Genomic DNA, 16,352 nt, shown 5'->3' with positions numbered 1-16,352 from the left:
TCAATATGCTTTGATACCTTGTTAAAATATACAGAAAGGCAAGTAAATCCTTACCTTTTTAATTTATATCTATATAAATTTATAATAGATTATTATATAGTATAATAGTTATTATAAATAAAAATATAAAATATATATAATATAATATATCTATATATTTATATCTATATAAGTGTATTTATAATAGTTTTGTGCAGGTAATAATGATTGAGCTTCAGGGCTGTCAGAATTATATTTCTTAACTTAGATGGTGGTCAATGGGTCATGTTTTTTAAACTGAATTATACTTTTCATAGTATTTTTTGCACATTATATTTCACAAATTAAAAAATAGGCAGTGTTGAAAGTGTTCTTGATTTTCTAATAGCTTAGAATAATATTTTTGTGTTGCTTATGAACATTTATTACAAACATTTCTATGTAGAGAATTGAGTTTGGTAGTCCATGAAAGGTTCACTGTCAACTGACAATTAAAAAAAAAATCATCAATAACATCTTCAATGTATCTGCAGTGGTAATGAGTCCAGTTTCAGAATAATTGCAGTGTAACAAAACATCCTCACTGATGTAAATCAATTTTCCTCAGCTTTGTTGTCATTTTCTCATTTAAGGCCCTATGTATTGAAACTTAACAAGAGCCAAATCTGCCATCTTCAAACTTTTGCAATTGTTTTATACTGCTCATATTTTCACCTCAATTAAAATAAAATACCCCTGAGGATAGATAGCATGTTACTTATTCTGTACTTTTCAGATCATCTTGGCTAGAGATTTAATATCTAAGTACTAAATAATATGCTTTTATGAATCAAATCAGATGCAAGAATTTTATAAATACCCTTGAAGAAATATAATATTATTTTCATCAGTCAGTATGGTAAAGCTAAGTATCCCCTTTATTAATCGCACATAGAATTTAAGAAAACCAATTGGGTTTAATTCATCTAATTAACTTTAACTATAACCTTCAATTGAGAGGCCAAGGCAGGCAGATTGCTTGAGCCCAGGAGTTTGAGACCAGCCTGGGCAACATGGCAAAACCCTCTCTCTACTAAAAATACTTTTAAAATTAGGTGCATATCTGTATTCCCAGCTACTTGCTACTTGGGAGGCTGAGGCAAGAGGATCACCTGAGCCTGGGAGGACGAGGCTCCAGTGAGCTGTGATTGCAGCAGGGCACTCCAGCCTGGCTGACAAGAGTAAGACCCTGCTTCTAAATAAATAAATAAATAAATAAATAAATAAATAAATAAATATTGAAAGACAAACTAGGCCAGATGCGGTGGCTCGCGCCTGTAATCCCAGCACTTTGGGAAGCCGAGGCAGGTGGATCACGAGATCAGGAGATCGAGACCATCCTGGCTAACACAGTGAAACCCAGTCTCTACTAAAAATACAAAAAAATTTAGCCAGACGTGGTGGCAGGTGCCCATAGTCCCAGCTACTCGGGAGGCTGAGGCAGGAGAATGGCATAAACCCGGGAGGCAGAGCTTGCAGTGAGCCGAGACTGCGCCACCACACTCCAGCCTGGGCTACAGAGTGAGACTCGGCCTCAAAACAAAAAAACAAAACAACAACAACAAAAGAAAAACTAGATTAAGATGAAGGATTCAGGCAGAATAAATACCCTCAATTTTTACTCTCTTCCATTCCTTCATTCTTAGCTGAGGCTCCTTATGGCAAAACCTATATATAAGGAGAGAGTTTGGGAGTTCTGTTGATACAGACCACAAACTTCAGTCTCCTTAAGCAAAAAGCTTGGTATTAAAGACAACAATTATATCTGGCAGAAAAATAGAAGATATCTGGCACAAAGTAGATGGCCGCCTCATTGAATTTCAGGCTTGCATTTTTTTTCTGATATGTGGGTTTAAGTTTTAAATGTTTCCTCTAAGTCCAGCTTTATTGTCATCCTGCATTTATTTTGTTGAAAGAACAAGCTCTGTATGGATGGTTTAAATCATTTGAAATGTGTTGAGACTTCCTTAATGATCCAGTAAATGGCCAGCTTTGGGCAAATATTTAGAAGCACCAAGTTCTAGGAAAACAATGGTAAAATGTATTTTGCTGTTGCTGAGTGCAGTTTTCTTTACGTGTCCGTTAGGTATAGTTGGCTGATTGTGTTGTTCAAATATTCCATCGTCTTACTGTATGTTTTGGGGGCTGTTGTTTTATCAGTTACCAAGAGATATGTGTCAACACCTCCTGCTATGATTATGGGTTTGACTGTTTCTCTTTGTATCAATTCCTGCTTTATACATTTTGGTGCTATATTATTAGTTCTATATAAATTTAGAAGTGTATCTTTCTGGTGAATTGAACTTTTTATTATTAGGAGACATTTCCCTGTATCCCTAGCAATTAATTCTGCATTAAATTCCACATTCTATGACATTGGTAACCCAGCTTTTTAAAAATTGGTTTATATGGTGTATGATTTTTATTCTCTAACTTTTCATCATTTCTGTATTCACATATATCAGACAATTCTCTTCAAAAATAACGTGTAGTTAGGCTATTTGTTTAATCAATTCTAGCAATCCTTTCTGTTTAACTCATTGAGTCTACTTGTGCATAGTATAATTATTATTATAGCTATTTTTTTAATTTACTATATTATCAACTTACTTTATACTTTATATTTTATTTTCCCCACTATGTTATGTTTTCATTTTCCCTCTTTCTTGCCTTTTTTGGGATATTTTTTTTTGTTATTGCTCTTTTATTCTATTTTAGCTTGAAGGTTATATACTCTTTTAAGATTATTTCGATAGTTGTTCTTGAGATTGCAACAATGTATTGCTTAATGTGGAAAAGTTTCAGGTTAATTGGTACTTTTATATTTTAGCTTTGTAAAACTTAAAACATTTTTAGCTTTGTATCTCTTCATCCCGAATTTTACAGGAGTGTTGGCATGTATTTAAATCCTCTATATTTTAAAACACCATAAGGCTTTATTATTATTTTAAAATATTGCCAATATCCATTTATATTTTCCCAGTTTTATTCTGCTTGTCACTATTCCTTTTTTTTCAATATCTCTGAAATTACATATTGGATCACCTTTGTTCTGCCTAAATAACAAAAACAAGTATTTGTTTTAGTTTGTAATTACTGGTGGTGAATTATCTTTGCCTGAAATTTCTCAGTTTCTGCTTTTAAGGGATATGTTCACTGAGTTTAAAAATCAAGAAAGTTTTTTTTCTTTCAGCACTTCAAAGATACCATTTCATCTTTATGTTGAGAAGATAAAATGGTATCTGTCATTTTATTTTTACCTGTTGATTATTACTACTAATAATATTTTTAGTCACCTGTTAGATTATTACTTCTTCAAATGTTAAGATTTCCCATTTGTCTTTTATTTTTGCAGCTTTATCATGGTAAGCCTACATGTGATTAAGCTCAGTTTAATCCTAGGTTCTTTGTATTAGACTTGGATGATCACAGTGTTTCTAAATCTACCGTTTTTATATGTTTGGTAGTTGTGGATTGTGCCTTGTTCTCTTTTGAGTCTTGTTTTGGTTCCTCTTCCATTCAGCTATTGCTGCCTAACAAATCACCCCAAATGTTATTGGTCTAAAACAATAATCACTCATTTAGTACATATATCTGCAATTTGGGCAGGGCTCAGCATGGAGGCTCATGCCTTTTCCATGACATGTCAGCTGCAGTGATTTACGTAGGACTGGAGGATACACTTACAAGATGGTTAACTCTCATGTCTAGTAAATTGGTGGTTACTGTTGGCTGAGAGTTTATTCAAGGCTGCTGGCCAAAGACCTTGATTTCTCTCCTATAGACATTTCCTCATGTCTATAGGAAATACAGACCTCTCCATGAAATATTTGGACTTTTTCACATTATTGTGGCTGCATTGTAAGAATAAAGACAGGAAGTGGAAAAGTCCTATTCCTTAAGTCCTGAGCTTGGAAACTCACAACACCACATTGGCCATCTTTGTTGGTCAAGCAGTCATAGTTAAAATAGTCAAGGTCAATGGACATGGTTCTACCACTTGGGAAAACAAAAGAATTTGAAGACTATGTTTTAAGATCACCAAAGCCTTCAATTACACATATACTAGACATTCTAACTATATGCAAAATAATTCTCCTTACTTCCTGCTCACATATTTCCATCCATTTAACTCTGAGTATGATTCTGAATAAATGTAGTTTGTTTCTCTCTTTAATGCTATCAAATTTGCTGTTTAATATATAAGTTGACTTGTAATTTTGTTTATTTTGGCATTTTTAATTAGTTCATTTGTAGTTTCTACCTCTTTCTAAAATTCTAGATATTATCTTTAATTTTCTTATTAAGCATGTTTATTTTAAAATCCATGTTTGATAAGTTTATTATGTGATTCCTGTGGGTGTTTCTATTGTTTGTTATTTTTTCTTGGCTTTAGAACACATGGCCTTGTCATCATGTGTGTCTGCTTGTTTTTGATTAAGTGTTGAGCATTATATATGATATGTTGCAAAGATAATTTGAAGCCTATGGTGATGTTATCTTCTTCTAGAGAGTATTTTATCTTGCTTCTAGCAGAGGTACAGGGAAACTAACAATCCGAGATTATTTGAATTAAATAAAAAATCTAAAAGATTTTAAGTTGGGCTTTATTCCTTGCAAGGGCTGTATATTTCCATTTTACTCTTAATCTTCCAGTGTGGCCTTTCAGTCTAGAAACTTAAAACCTAGGGAATTTATTTGGGTCACATTTCTCAGTAAGATTACAACTACACTTTCTTTTTTCCTTTAGCCTGGGAGGATTTTACAACCCTTCTTTAGGGTCTCAGCCTCTCAGGAGTCTCTTCTGAAATTGGTAGATACCTTTAGAGGAAGCATGTCTCCAAATTGTATGCTCATTTCTCTTTATTTCTTCATTATCTGGGATATTGGCCATTTAATACTTTACTGCTTTGATAGATGTTTGGTGCCTTCACACAGATTTTTAAAAATATTTTATCCAGCTATTCTATGCACTTTCAGTGGAATGCTTTATCTGAATAATTTATCCTGCTGTTACTGGATAGGGATTTTTACACTCTAAAATATTTCAATAAATTTGGGCAGAGCCAGTAAATTTTCAGATTTTTGCATTTTGTTTTCATGGACTAAGAAAATATTTACTTTTTAATGGTTTTTAGTTTTGCCAAACATAGTATGTGCTTGGTAAATATTAGTTCTAAGTTTTTACTTTTAAGTATATACCATATAAAATGGTTTCTACTTATGAAAAGAGCAGCAATGAAGTCATCCTGCTGTATCTACTGGGTTTTACATCTGCAGATTCAACCAACCACGGATCAAAAATACATATTCAAAAACAAGAAATAATAAAAAAGTGTAAAAACATTCACATAACATTTATACTGTATTAGTTATTATAAGTAATGCAGAGATGATTTAAAATATATGAGAGGATATGCATAGGTTATTTGCAAATACTGTGCCATTTTTTATAAGGGACTTGAGCATGCTTGGATTTTAACATCCACAGGGGTCTTGGAACCCTTAGGGACAACTGTATTTAGTTTATCTGCTCTCCTACAAGGACTTCAGTCTTTTGCTTATTATTAGGTTTCTATTTACTTTTACTGATGTAATTATTGACATAATAGTCTCACTCCTTTATATAGTTTTGTTGCCAGTCACTTAAGTGTTCACTATAATTTACTAATGATTCATCTTTTCTTCTGAGCATACACATCCGCCACTTAACTTTCTCAGTGGGAGGCTAATTTCCTTTTTCTGGAGGCTATCATGAAGTGGAAAAAACCTGGGAGTCAGAAGACTCAGCTAAGGTCTTGCTTCTTCCTGGTGGTCCCAGACTAGTAAATTGCAGAGAAACGGCTTGCACTCAAGTGCATCTACAGTTGCCCAATTGTCAGATTTTAACTATCAGGGATATACTAACTACATGAGAGTAAAGGCAAATGCTCTCCTCTAGGGTTCTCTGCTAAATACTTTCTGCCTTTTACTTACTAACTAGAAATGATTTCTCTTTTCACCTGTGAAACAAGAGCTCATTTTTCTGTGTCTCTTAATTATTCTATGGCTTCTACATTCAATTTATGCTTCTGATACAATTTAGCACTACAGGGGAAAGGTTTTATAATCTTAATTTGGGGCAAAAAGAGTGACCTCTCTATTAGATGAGTTCATGGGTGATATATTTATCTTATGCAATGCTCTTAGGTGCTCTCTCAAGCTGAAGGAAAGCGTTTTGGAGCCAGCGATGGTGGTGCATGCTTGTGGTCCCAGCTACTGAGAGGCTGAGGCGAGAGCTGGAGTTGGAGTCCGGCTTGAGCAATTTATCAAGTGAGACTACAAAAAAAAAGAGAACCCATTACTCAGGATTTTCACCATGTAAATATTTCATGCTCCTGATTGGGGGACGCAGAGCTATACCATCATTGATCCCAACCTACCTTAGTGTTTCATTCTCCTTTTTCCTCCTACTTCAGACTTAAGTGAAGAAAACCAATGAATAAACTATTCCCTCCAGCAGATGTTATACTGTATTTCCATTGTTTGAGCTAGTATAGAAGTTAACTGGCATGGTCTCATAGGAGGTACTCTGAGGATAGACATGGTGGCTGAAGAAACTACTTGTGTAGGCATAATAAAGAGGGCATGTGAAGATTAAAAAGAAGAGCTCTAAGCCCAGAGCTCCAAAAGTATGACATAATCATTTTTTCTTACTGAGTTAGCATATATTGTAACGGAGAGCTAATTGAATAATAAATTGAGAAAACTGACACATAGCCTAATGTCAGTCTTTGGGGATCTTTGGAGTATTGCTTCACCAGCTGGAAACATCTGTGGCCAGTGGTACCTTTGCCTAGTTTTGCTTGCGCCTGCTGGTCTCATCCTGCCTGCTTGGCCTGGCAGGCTGTGCTCGGCTCATGCTACCCTCCCAGATTCCATGCCTGTCAAGGTCAGGCCAGGCACAGAGTAGTAAGGGGTGCATGAGTGAGCAGGCACAGGGTCTGGCTGCTGCACACAGCCAGGCATGCTGGCTGCGGGAGGGCAGGCAGCTCCAGGCACCAGTATGGGTGTTGGCTCCTGTGAGGCTGCAGCTGGACTAGGCATACCACAAGCAGCTTCTGCTGTTGACACTGAAGAATGTGGTGGTGCCTGTAAGTTTGGAGATGCCAGGAACCACAGAGCCCCAAAGAGGGTGTCAAAGCCCTGACTCAGGGAGCTCCTAGGTCTGGGGTCCCTGCAGGGCCACAGCTCTTCTCTCCTTCTCATAGCCCACACGGTGGTGAGTGAGGGGCATGTTTCAACCCCATTTGTGTTATAGTTCTTTCAGTCCTGCTATCTGGGGGTTGAAAGTTCTTGTCCTGCATCCAGGAAGAATGAGGTACGCATACAACTGGAGGGTGAGTAAGGTCAAGAAGTGCTTTATGGAGTGACAGGACAGCTCTCCAGTGACTCCAACTGGGTAGCTCCTTTCTGCAGGCAGGTCATCCTGATATCTGCTCAGCTCTCACCTGAGAGGAGACCCACAGTGGGTAGCTCCTCTCCACGGACAGGTAGTTCCACATTTGACCCAGTCTGGCTGAGTCCAGGTTTTTATGGGCTTCAGAGGGGAGGAAGTGTGTACTGACTGGTCCGTGGGTGGGCCCAGGAGAAACATCGTAAGTTCTCACTCTGGTCTGCGGAACTGGCAGCCCAGCCCCCAGGCTTCAGTTCATCCACAGCTTGAAAGTAGGACTTTACTGGGGACTCACCCCTTTCTGCCCTGGAGCATGTTTACCTCCTACCACCATCAACCTGCCATTCATGGTGCCCATGGCACTCAGATTGTTTGTGCCATAGGGCGCCTGTAGACCCTCACTGAACTGCCCTCAGCACTCCCTCAGCCCCTCTCCCGTGCTTGTGGGTGCTCAAAGCCTGGAGGGGGCTGAGGCAGCAGGGGGCTTGCATGTCAGCACTGCCCCAAGTGCATGCACACCCAGTTGGGTTGTGACAGTGTCCGAACTGAGCCACAACTTTGCTCCGAGATTGGAGTGGGCATCAGGAGTCGGGGAGAGGCCAGGCAGTGGGAGCAGTCACTTCTGAGCCTGCAGAGGCAGGTGGTCTTGCTGGGCCCCCAAGAGCACAGGGATGCCTGGGTCCAAAGCCGTGACTGGGCAGCTGCACTTGTGCCCTTTGGGTGGGGCTACCACCTGCCAACTCAGACACAGGCAGCTTCCACCTTTTCCCAGCTTCCACCGGCTCCATGGAGTGCAGATCCCTGGTCACACCTCCCCTGCTACAGCTGGCGTCTTCACAGCAGCTGCTCCAGATGGTCTGCTGCTGCAATCACTAACATTAAATAGATCCACCAAATCTCTTTTCGGGAGGTATTTAGAATTATAGCATTCCATTTCTCCTTAAAGCCTGTTATGAGCCATTGACATTTTAAGGCTTATACAGAAACAAATGCATTTCTGAAGGAGGAGGAAATGGGACAGAACTAACATGTATTAAATTTTGATTCTTATGTGCCATGTAGTGGTATCTTATTTAATCCTTGTGACAATTTATTATATGGGCATTATTAATATGATTTTACAAACTCAGATTTGTTAAATATGTTTTCCCAAGAATACAGAATTAGTAAGTGCAATTTAAGTTCAAATCTAGCCCAAGACCATATCCTCTACTCCGAAATTTCACTGTGTCCCTAAAAGCTAAATAAACCTTTCAGGGTGGGAGGGATGTGTGTAAAGATAACATCAAGAGAGGAATGATCTCACTCTACACTGAAATAGTTTTAACGTAAAGAAAACACTATAAAATAAGAAAATAAGGGAAAACAACTTATAAAGAAACTGAAGCAGTAATACATTTGAGTAGAAAATCTGCTTTTAATAGAAACTTCAACTTGATTTTGTTATATTTACAGTGTTCCAAATTATTATCTACAAGCAAAGTCATCCAGAAAATTAAGGGAGCCATATATGATAAACATAAAAATTAGAATTTTGACAGAATAAAATAAATAGCATCTAGTAATTACATTAAGTATGTTTTCAATCCCATGGTAAGCTATTAAAAGTACAACAACTGCTCAAAGCATGCTGCCAAATTTCTTCAAAATGACTTGTTTTGAAATGTTGACTAAGTATCTCAAAACTGTATATCATCTTTAGTATAATTAAACATTCTTCAGACCAAAAACATAGCTTTTCCTTGTGTTCTTAGACATAAATTATATGTGACTTTCTCTTCCATATTAGGACACACGGGATTATCCATTTTAAAACTTTAAAAAAGTTTTTTAAGCTTCTACCACTTATATAAGGCTTTATAGTTTATACATCGCTTCTACCTAATTATAAAAAATTAGCCTATTAAGAAAAGTTTAATCTTAAAATCCCTATTTTTCATTGTAAATGTTCAACAAATACTTAATAGATGTTTATGCATTCATAATTTTTTTACTTAACAAATATTTAGTGAATCAACTTCATGAATGAATAAATGAATAAATTTAGTTCAAATTGGCTACGTAACTTTTAAAGATCACTTGAGAAGTGGCCACACCTAAGTCTCTATCTTTGTCTTCTGTTTATTCAGGGAGGTCATAACCTCTAGAAACACAGATACATGCATGTAATAAGTGGTTTGTTGATATCTGATAGAAAACAGGATGTGTTCAATGACATATCATATGTTCAATGTGCTGTTCTTCTGTAGTAAACATAGTTCATCAGAGTTGCAATGAACATGGTGCATCAACATAGAATTCACTTTAATCCCAACACGTGCTTTGTCGTGCATTTCCTTAGGAGATTTGTTTTGCTATTTCTCTCTGAAAAAACTTGTAGCATATGGCGTTATCCTCAAGAAGAAATAGTGTTCTAATCCATAATATTATGTTTATTTTCAGAGTTGATGGCCACTCTCTTATTTGTTGTTTCCCCCATCAAAGCTGCTTCATTTCTTACATTCACACAAGTATAGGAAATAATGGGTTATCCCCAGTATAGGGGAGTCCTACTTCAAAAGAGAAGGAAGCAGTACCAGGCTGAATGCCTAAGTAATTTCCATGCAAGAAAAGCCTTATGACAAAGTTTATTTCAGAAACTTGAAATCAGTTAATCCTGTTTTTTGATTCTCTGTTATCCTTGGCCACCCTCCTTTGCCCCATGCTCATCAAAATAAAGTCTTAGCCTGCACTTGTATTGTTGAATATTTTCCAGATCTTTGCACCATGCTCTATGGGACTGGAACTTGATTGGCAAATTGATTGTTCTTTGGTGGTATTAAAATAATACTTTATATGTTTTTTTTTAGTCTTATTTGAAATGAGTTCCTCCTAGAAAACACTGGGTCCCTGTTAGCCTCCACCAGAGGAAACTGTTGCTTCTTTCCATTGGCCTGTGCCAAGCACCATGAGATAGCATCAACATTCTACCTGAAATTCTTTTTTAAAGGCTCCTACCATTTATTGTTGTTCTGTTCTCGTCCTGGTCACTATAGTCTTACCAATCACTTTTCTTCATTCCTGTGAGATGCTTACATCTGGCTCACTGTTTTCCTCCCTACCACAACTATTTTCATCAGAAAATTTTAATTCCTACTTGGGTGACTTACCCAATATCCTGCCATTATAATTCCTTGCTTCTCAAATCTAGTTATTCTTGTAGGCTGTATATATATTTTTTCTTATCAAATGTGAAATAGCATCCAACTCTAAAGTCTTACATTACTGTAATCTGCTATCTGTCACAAACCTCCTTCCCTTAAAATTCCTCATTTTCTACTAAACCTGCACTTCAGTCTTGTTTTGGTACCCAGACACATGATTACTCGTCTATCTCCAAGTGTGTAAGACCACAGCTAGTTTCATCCTTCACTCTAAGGTCTGTGCTACGCCGAAACAGTGATGCTCAAAGTGGAGTTCTCAAACCAGCAGTATCAGTATCAACATCTCTTGTTAATTAGTAGAAGCACAGTTTCTTTGGGCTCCATCCCAGATCTACTGAATCAGAAACTCTGATATTGGAGCCCAGCAACCTGTGTTTTAAAAAGCCCTGTGGCTGATTCTTATACACTCTAAAATTTAAGAACCACTAATACAGAGCATGAATTCAACCACTCCCTTGCCAGCACCTTTAACACCTTTGGGTGGCAAAGAACACTCGAACATAAATAGATCATTATTTTATTTCAAACCCTCCCATGTGTAAGATTTCTAACAATTCACCAAGTTCTCCAGCTGTATCCAGCATCTATCTTCTATATACAACCTCTACCTTCAATCCAAATATTTTTTTAGTTCCTATTCATCTAAATTTTAATACTGAAAAATGTTAAATGCCGATTACTTGATCCTTCCAAAGGTGTTTTGCTTAGAACCATCCTCTGTGAAGGATGCTGAGCGATGCTAACTTCCTCGAGGTGACATATATAGGAAAGGGTAAAGATAAAATTTAAACTCAGGTCTAGCTGAATATAAAATCCATGCGTTTTTTCCATTTTGCTGCCGAATGTATGAAATGACAACCAAATCAATAAGCCATTTCATTCTAGTTGAAGTAGCACTTAACCAATGAATGCTTTATAGGATTTTTAAAAGTGAGTGTTCTATAAAAATCTGTTATAAAATAACTTTGGTAAATATCAGGTTAAATCATTTTCCTTAGTGTAGGACTTCTACAAATCTTTAATGTGCTGTTGTATATTTTGATCCTCAAAAAATCAGATATAGTATGATGTTGTCCAAAATTATTTGACCAATAACCATTTGTTTGTGAATCATCTAGATTAACATCTTGTAGGGCTAGTGTTCCAAGAGATGCTGTGGAAAATTTGAACTTCATCTATTTCCATTCTTTTCCAGACAAGTGGAATTGCTTATCTTTCTTATTTCATCTGCTTTCACCCTCTGTTTTATTTTGCCACTCTTTTGAACTAGAATAGTCAAGCCCCATTTCCCCACTAGGCATTACTTTTTCCTTCCTTCAAAGATAGTCTTATATTCTTCTGCCTCAGGGCTGGGTTCAGAGGAATCACATTTAGCCTATAATGCTATGAACCAGACAATATAGTGTGTTTGCATATATATGTGTACACACATATATATACACATATACACATACACAGACACACACACATATATATACTACCTCATGAAATCATATAGCTTGATAATACGATAGTAATTTATAATTTTGTAGCATCACAATAAGTAGCATGTACCTGCCTGGGGCTGAATAAGCTGTGTTAGGGGAGCAGTCTGCAGAGCAGACCATGGCTTTCCTGCCTAACCCACACTGGGCATCACAATTATGACTGCAATTCTTATGGGATCTTCACACAGACTATATGCATATCCAGAACACTACCTGGAGGGGCATTTTGCCTTAGATTTTATTGGAAAAATTACCAGAGGTTAAGTGGAAAATGACTGAATAATGGAATGAGGGTATACACACTACTAAGCAGTTAAAATTTAGAATTGCAGGACACTACATACTATAACTATAGTTTTGATATTAATTTCAATTAATCTTCACTAGAAATTGGTTAAAGGGCTAGGGAATGGTATTTAATCGATGATTTTTTCTGGCCTGGCATATTATCTCTGTTTCTTTCGTTGTGCAGGTTCCGCAGATCTTCTTCTTTGCGTTCCATGCTCTTCTTGTCCTACACTGGTCTACTCTGGTATGTTTGCTCAGGGCACTTAATATCAATGTCAGGTAATGATGGGTACCTTCTAAAACTGCTCAGGATTTGTATTAAAAAAATACATAGTCCTCATGACCTCTAATGAGAATAGGATTTTCTCCAAGTAACTGCATAAGATTATAAGATTTCCTGAGAGAGAGAGACTCTGTGTGTGTGTGTGTATGTGTGTTTCTGTGTGTGTGTGTGTGTGTGTGTGTGTGTGTGTTCTATAGGTTTTGGAGTTCTCATTTAGTCTGCATTCTCCCTTGCTAAGGTGGGAGGATGGGGATTTTAAACCCTTTCTCCTCGGCAGGAAAAAATAGTATCTTCTAGATATATATGGGCTGAAAAACATATTCTCCCACATACAGGCCATGGACTCTATGATGCTATTATATATCCCCTGCAGTTATAGGATCTCAGAACAATTTCATGTCCATGAATATGAGGCTATTTTATGAACTGGATATACAAAGATAAAAAATAAATCACTTTGTCATCTCTTAAGTATTTTCCAGAGAAAAGCAAAGGTGTTGAGCTTGTCCTTACCTCTCATATAATCACAGAATATCAAACTGGAAAGAATTTAGAACCAACCACTCCTTCCCTAACTAATGCTCGCCTATTCTCTGCAGTAACCCTGCCAGTACCCCTGCCAGTACCCCTGCAGTACCCAGACTCTACATAAACACCTTGAATAATAGGGAGTTTACTGTTACCCTTGTCTGCTTGTTTAATTTTGCTCTGCTGTAATTGCTCTTGACTCAATAATTCTGCATTAGGGCATTACCTGAATAAATAATTTCTTCAATGTACTATGATATAGCTATCAGAATATTATGTTCATTGCCATATGTTTTATAATAAAGCATGAAACATGTTTTACAAGAAAACATGGAAAGCATGTAAAAAATAGAAACAACCTAATAACCAAAAAAAGAGATTGATTAGAAAAATTATAGCAATCTGTACATTAGAAAGCTATGAATTCATTATGAAGGATGAGATATATATTAAGGATATAGGTACAGAACTATCATGTGGTTCTCTTCCTCAGCCCGTCAAGTGCACTTTGTATGATGTACAGGCATACTGCTGTTCAGTTCAAGAGCTCTAACCAAGTAAATTGTCACTCATGTGATTCATATTTAAAACCTATAATAGATCAGTAACTACTGTCAGAGAATAGCACATGTCATTATCATGGATGATACAGCACCAATCATAGGTTTTCTCATCATGGAACTTACTAAATTGTGGAGAAGACACACAGTGAATAGCTATTTATAGAAAAATGCTGCTGATGGTGATTATAGAAGTATGAGGATAAGTATGCACATCAGGAGAGTTCTGTCTTGACTAGTAGTCAAAGGGTCAAGAGAAAGTAATGTCTAAGGGTGAGGCCTAAAGGAAAGAAAGATGCAGTTGATAAAAGAGTTAGCTGGGGTTGGTTGGAATAAGTAAAGCATTCCAGATAAACAAAAAGTGTGTGCAAAAACAACCAGACTCTCCCTCTCTTTCTCTTCCTCTCTAACTTTTCTCCCTCTCTTGCATCAAATAAATATTTACTGAGCAAATGCCACACACAAAGCATTATTTCAGGTCCTGTGAGTAAGATGGAGATTGAAGGTCTTCCTTCAAAATGTTTATGGTCTACATTGGCGAATCAAAAACATTAAATATAACTATGACACAAAGCAGAAAAATCATGTAAAATATTCTAGAAACATGACTATTTCCCTTGCCATTTGCATTAGTCTGTTTTCACACTGCTATAAAGACATACCCGAGACTGGGTAATTTATAAAGAAAAGAGATGTAAGTGCCTCACAGTTCAGCATGGCTGGGAGACCTCAGGAAACTTACAATCATGGCAGAAGGCAAAAGGGAGGCAAGGCACCTTCTTCACAAGGCAGCAGGAAGGAGAAGTGCCAAGTGAATGGGGAGGGACCCCTTATAAAACCATCAGATCTCGTGAGAACTCACTATCTCAAGAACAGCATGGGGGAAATCGTACCCATGATTCAATTACCTCCACCTGGCATCTCCCTTGAGATTATGGGGATTGTAATTCAACACGAGATTCGGGTGAGGACACAAAGCCTAGCCATATCACCATCTAATGTGATTAGAATTTTATACAGATATCAGAAATTGATATATAGGCTGCAAATATGATTAATAGAGGTAGTATTCTAATGTCAATATCCTTGTAAAAGTTCATTGCAATAGAGGAAAGCATTAAAATCGCAATTTTTCTTTTTTAATATGCTATAATGTAAACATGTTATTAAGCACATTTTCTTCTGTCTCATTTCTCCTCTGCAGGTTTGTGAAACAGACAGAAGAAGTTGCAAGTGGTCCTTAAAGAAATTGCAGTTATTCAAATCCTTATGTATAGTTCTAATTTTATTTACTATGTGTAATCATTTAGAGAATGGTTATTTTTATAATCTCAATAATAAACAAGTACTATTGTAACCAGGGGGTGCCCAAGTATGTAATCAGAGAACACTAATCCTGGCAAAGGATTGTGAGGTGGTCAGGAGGCCAGCTGCCTTTTGACATGGTTAGTGTCCTGGATTTAGATTACTTTATACATAGTTATTAAGATTAATATTTGATATATTAAATATTGCCTGATTCAAATAACTTTGCTTAAAATTTTTCTGTATTTTAACTTGTCTAGGGTTTTCTACTTCTTCTATTTTTATAATATTTTCTCATTTTTTAGATTACTAAACATTATACTTATCCACATGTGCCAAGATGTGCCATTTAGGTCTCTGCAGAAGTCAGCTGTTTGGTATTATCACCTGCCATATATGTTGTGTGCAGCAGCAGTAAGAAGTATATGCTCCGCCACTGCTCTTTCTCATGATTATTTTCTCCATTCCTATTAAAACGAATAATTGTTATGTTAATTCAATAAAGCAAACCAATAAGGAATGAAATGCATGGCCCAAAACATAGAAAATGAAAATCGTTTGACCATTTATGCAATTATTGAATCCAATTAAGATGATCCATTTTAAATTTAATATATGCTCGCTTTTGGAATGTGTTATGCATTGATGCTAAGTGAATGGATCTAAGTAAATCTATTGATATCTCTACTGTCTGTTTTATTTTATTTGTCTTAATCTAAGTTTGCTTTCTGTTCTTTTATGCTTTAAAGTAATTTAAGCTTTCATAAACTTAAATTACAAAACTATATAACAAGGAACTATATCAAGGAAACAAATGTTAAAGGCCAGAACATGGATAAAGAATTTTTAAAAATTCAGATTGTAAAAATTAAGTCAATTCCCTAAATCAAATAATGTAACAATCTTTCTTACATTAACATTTTCTTGTGTATAGAAACTCATGTGACACATTTTTATAAAAGTGTTATGTTTTATAGGTAGAAAAAAAGGAAGTTTTAGAAACAGTAAATTTTTTCATCAGAAAGGAGAGAAGGCAAGAAAGTAGGTTTAGGGGACCAGAACATTCTTCTATTTAAAACTCCTTGCCATGAGGAATATTTCTTCAAAAATGTTTAACTGAGGATCCAAATGCTTTTTCTATTAGAAATATTCTTTCTTTAAAATATGTCACCCCTAATGCTTTCATCTGAGCTGCACTTTCCTCCAACCACTGCCTGGTTGGTTTTCATCCTCCTCTTGCTCACT

The 16,352-nt window shown here is 36.4% G+C and overlaps 1 protein-coding gene across 3 annotated transcripts in view; it reads left to right on the top strand.

Moving 5' to 3' along the window:
- Positions 1-15,795, top strand: part of C8H8orf34 (chromosome 8 C8orf34 homolog) — a 480,177-nt gene extending 464,382 nt beyond the window's left edge. For all 3 annotated transcript variants that reach the window (XM_050800254.1, XM_050800253.1, XM_050800252.1), the window contains 2 exons: positions 12,616-12,675; positions 15,007-15,795. In XM_050800254.1, the coding sequence (XP_050656211.1) occupies positions 12,616-12,675; positions 15,007-15,014 (68 nt within the window). In that variant the 3' untranslated portion in view covers positions 15,015-15,795. The remainder of the gene's footprint in view (positions 1-12,615; positions 12,676-15,006) is intronic.
- Positions 15,796-16,352: the final 557 nt, after the last annotated feature.

The sequence above is a fragment of the Macaca thibetana genome, chromosome 8 (assembly GCF_024542745.1).
Source record: "Macaca thibetana thibetana isolate TM-01 chromosome 8, ASM2454274v1, whole genome shotgun sequence".
Taxonomy (NCBI): Eukaryota; Metazoa; Chordata; class Mammalia; order Primates; family Cercopithecidae; genus Macaca; species Macaca thibetana.
This window is presented reverse-complemented; position numbering and strand designations above follow the sequence as displayed.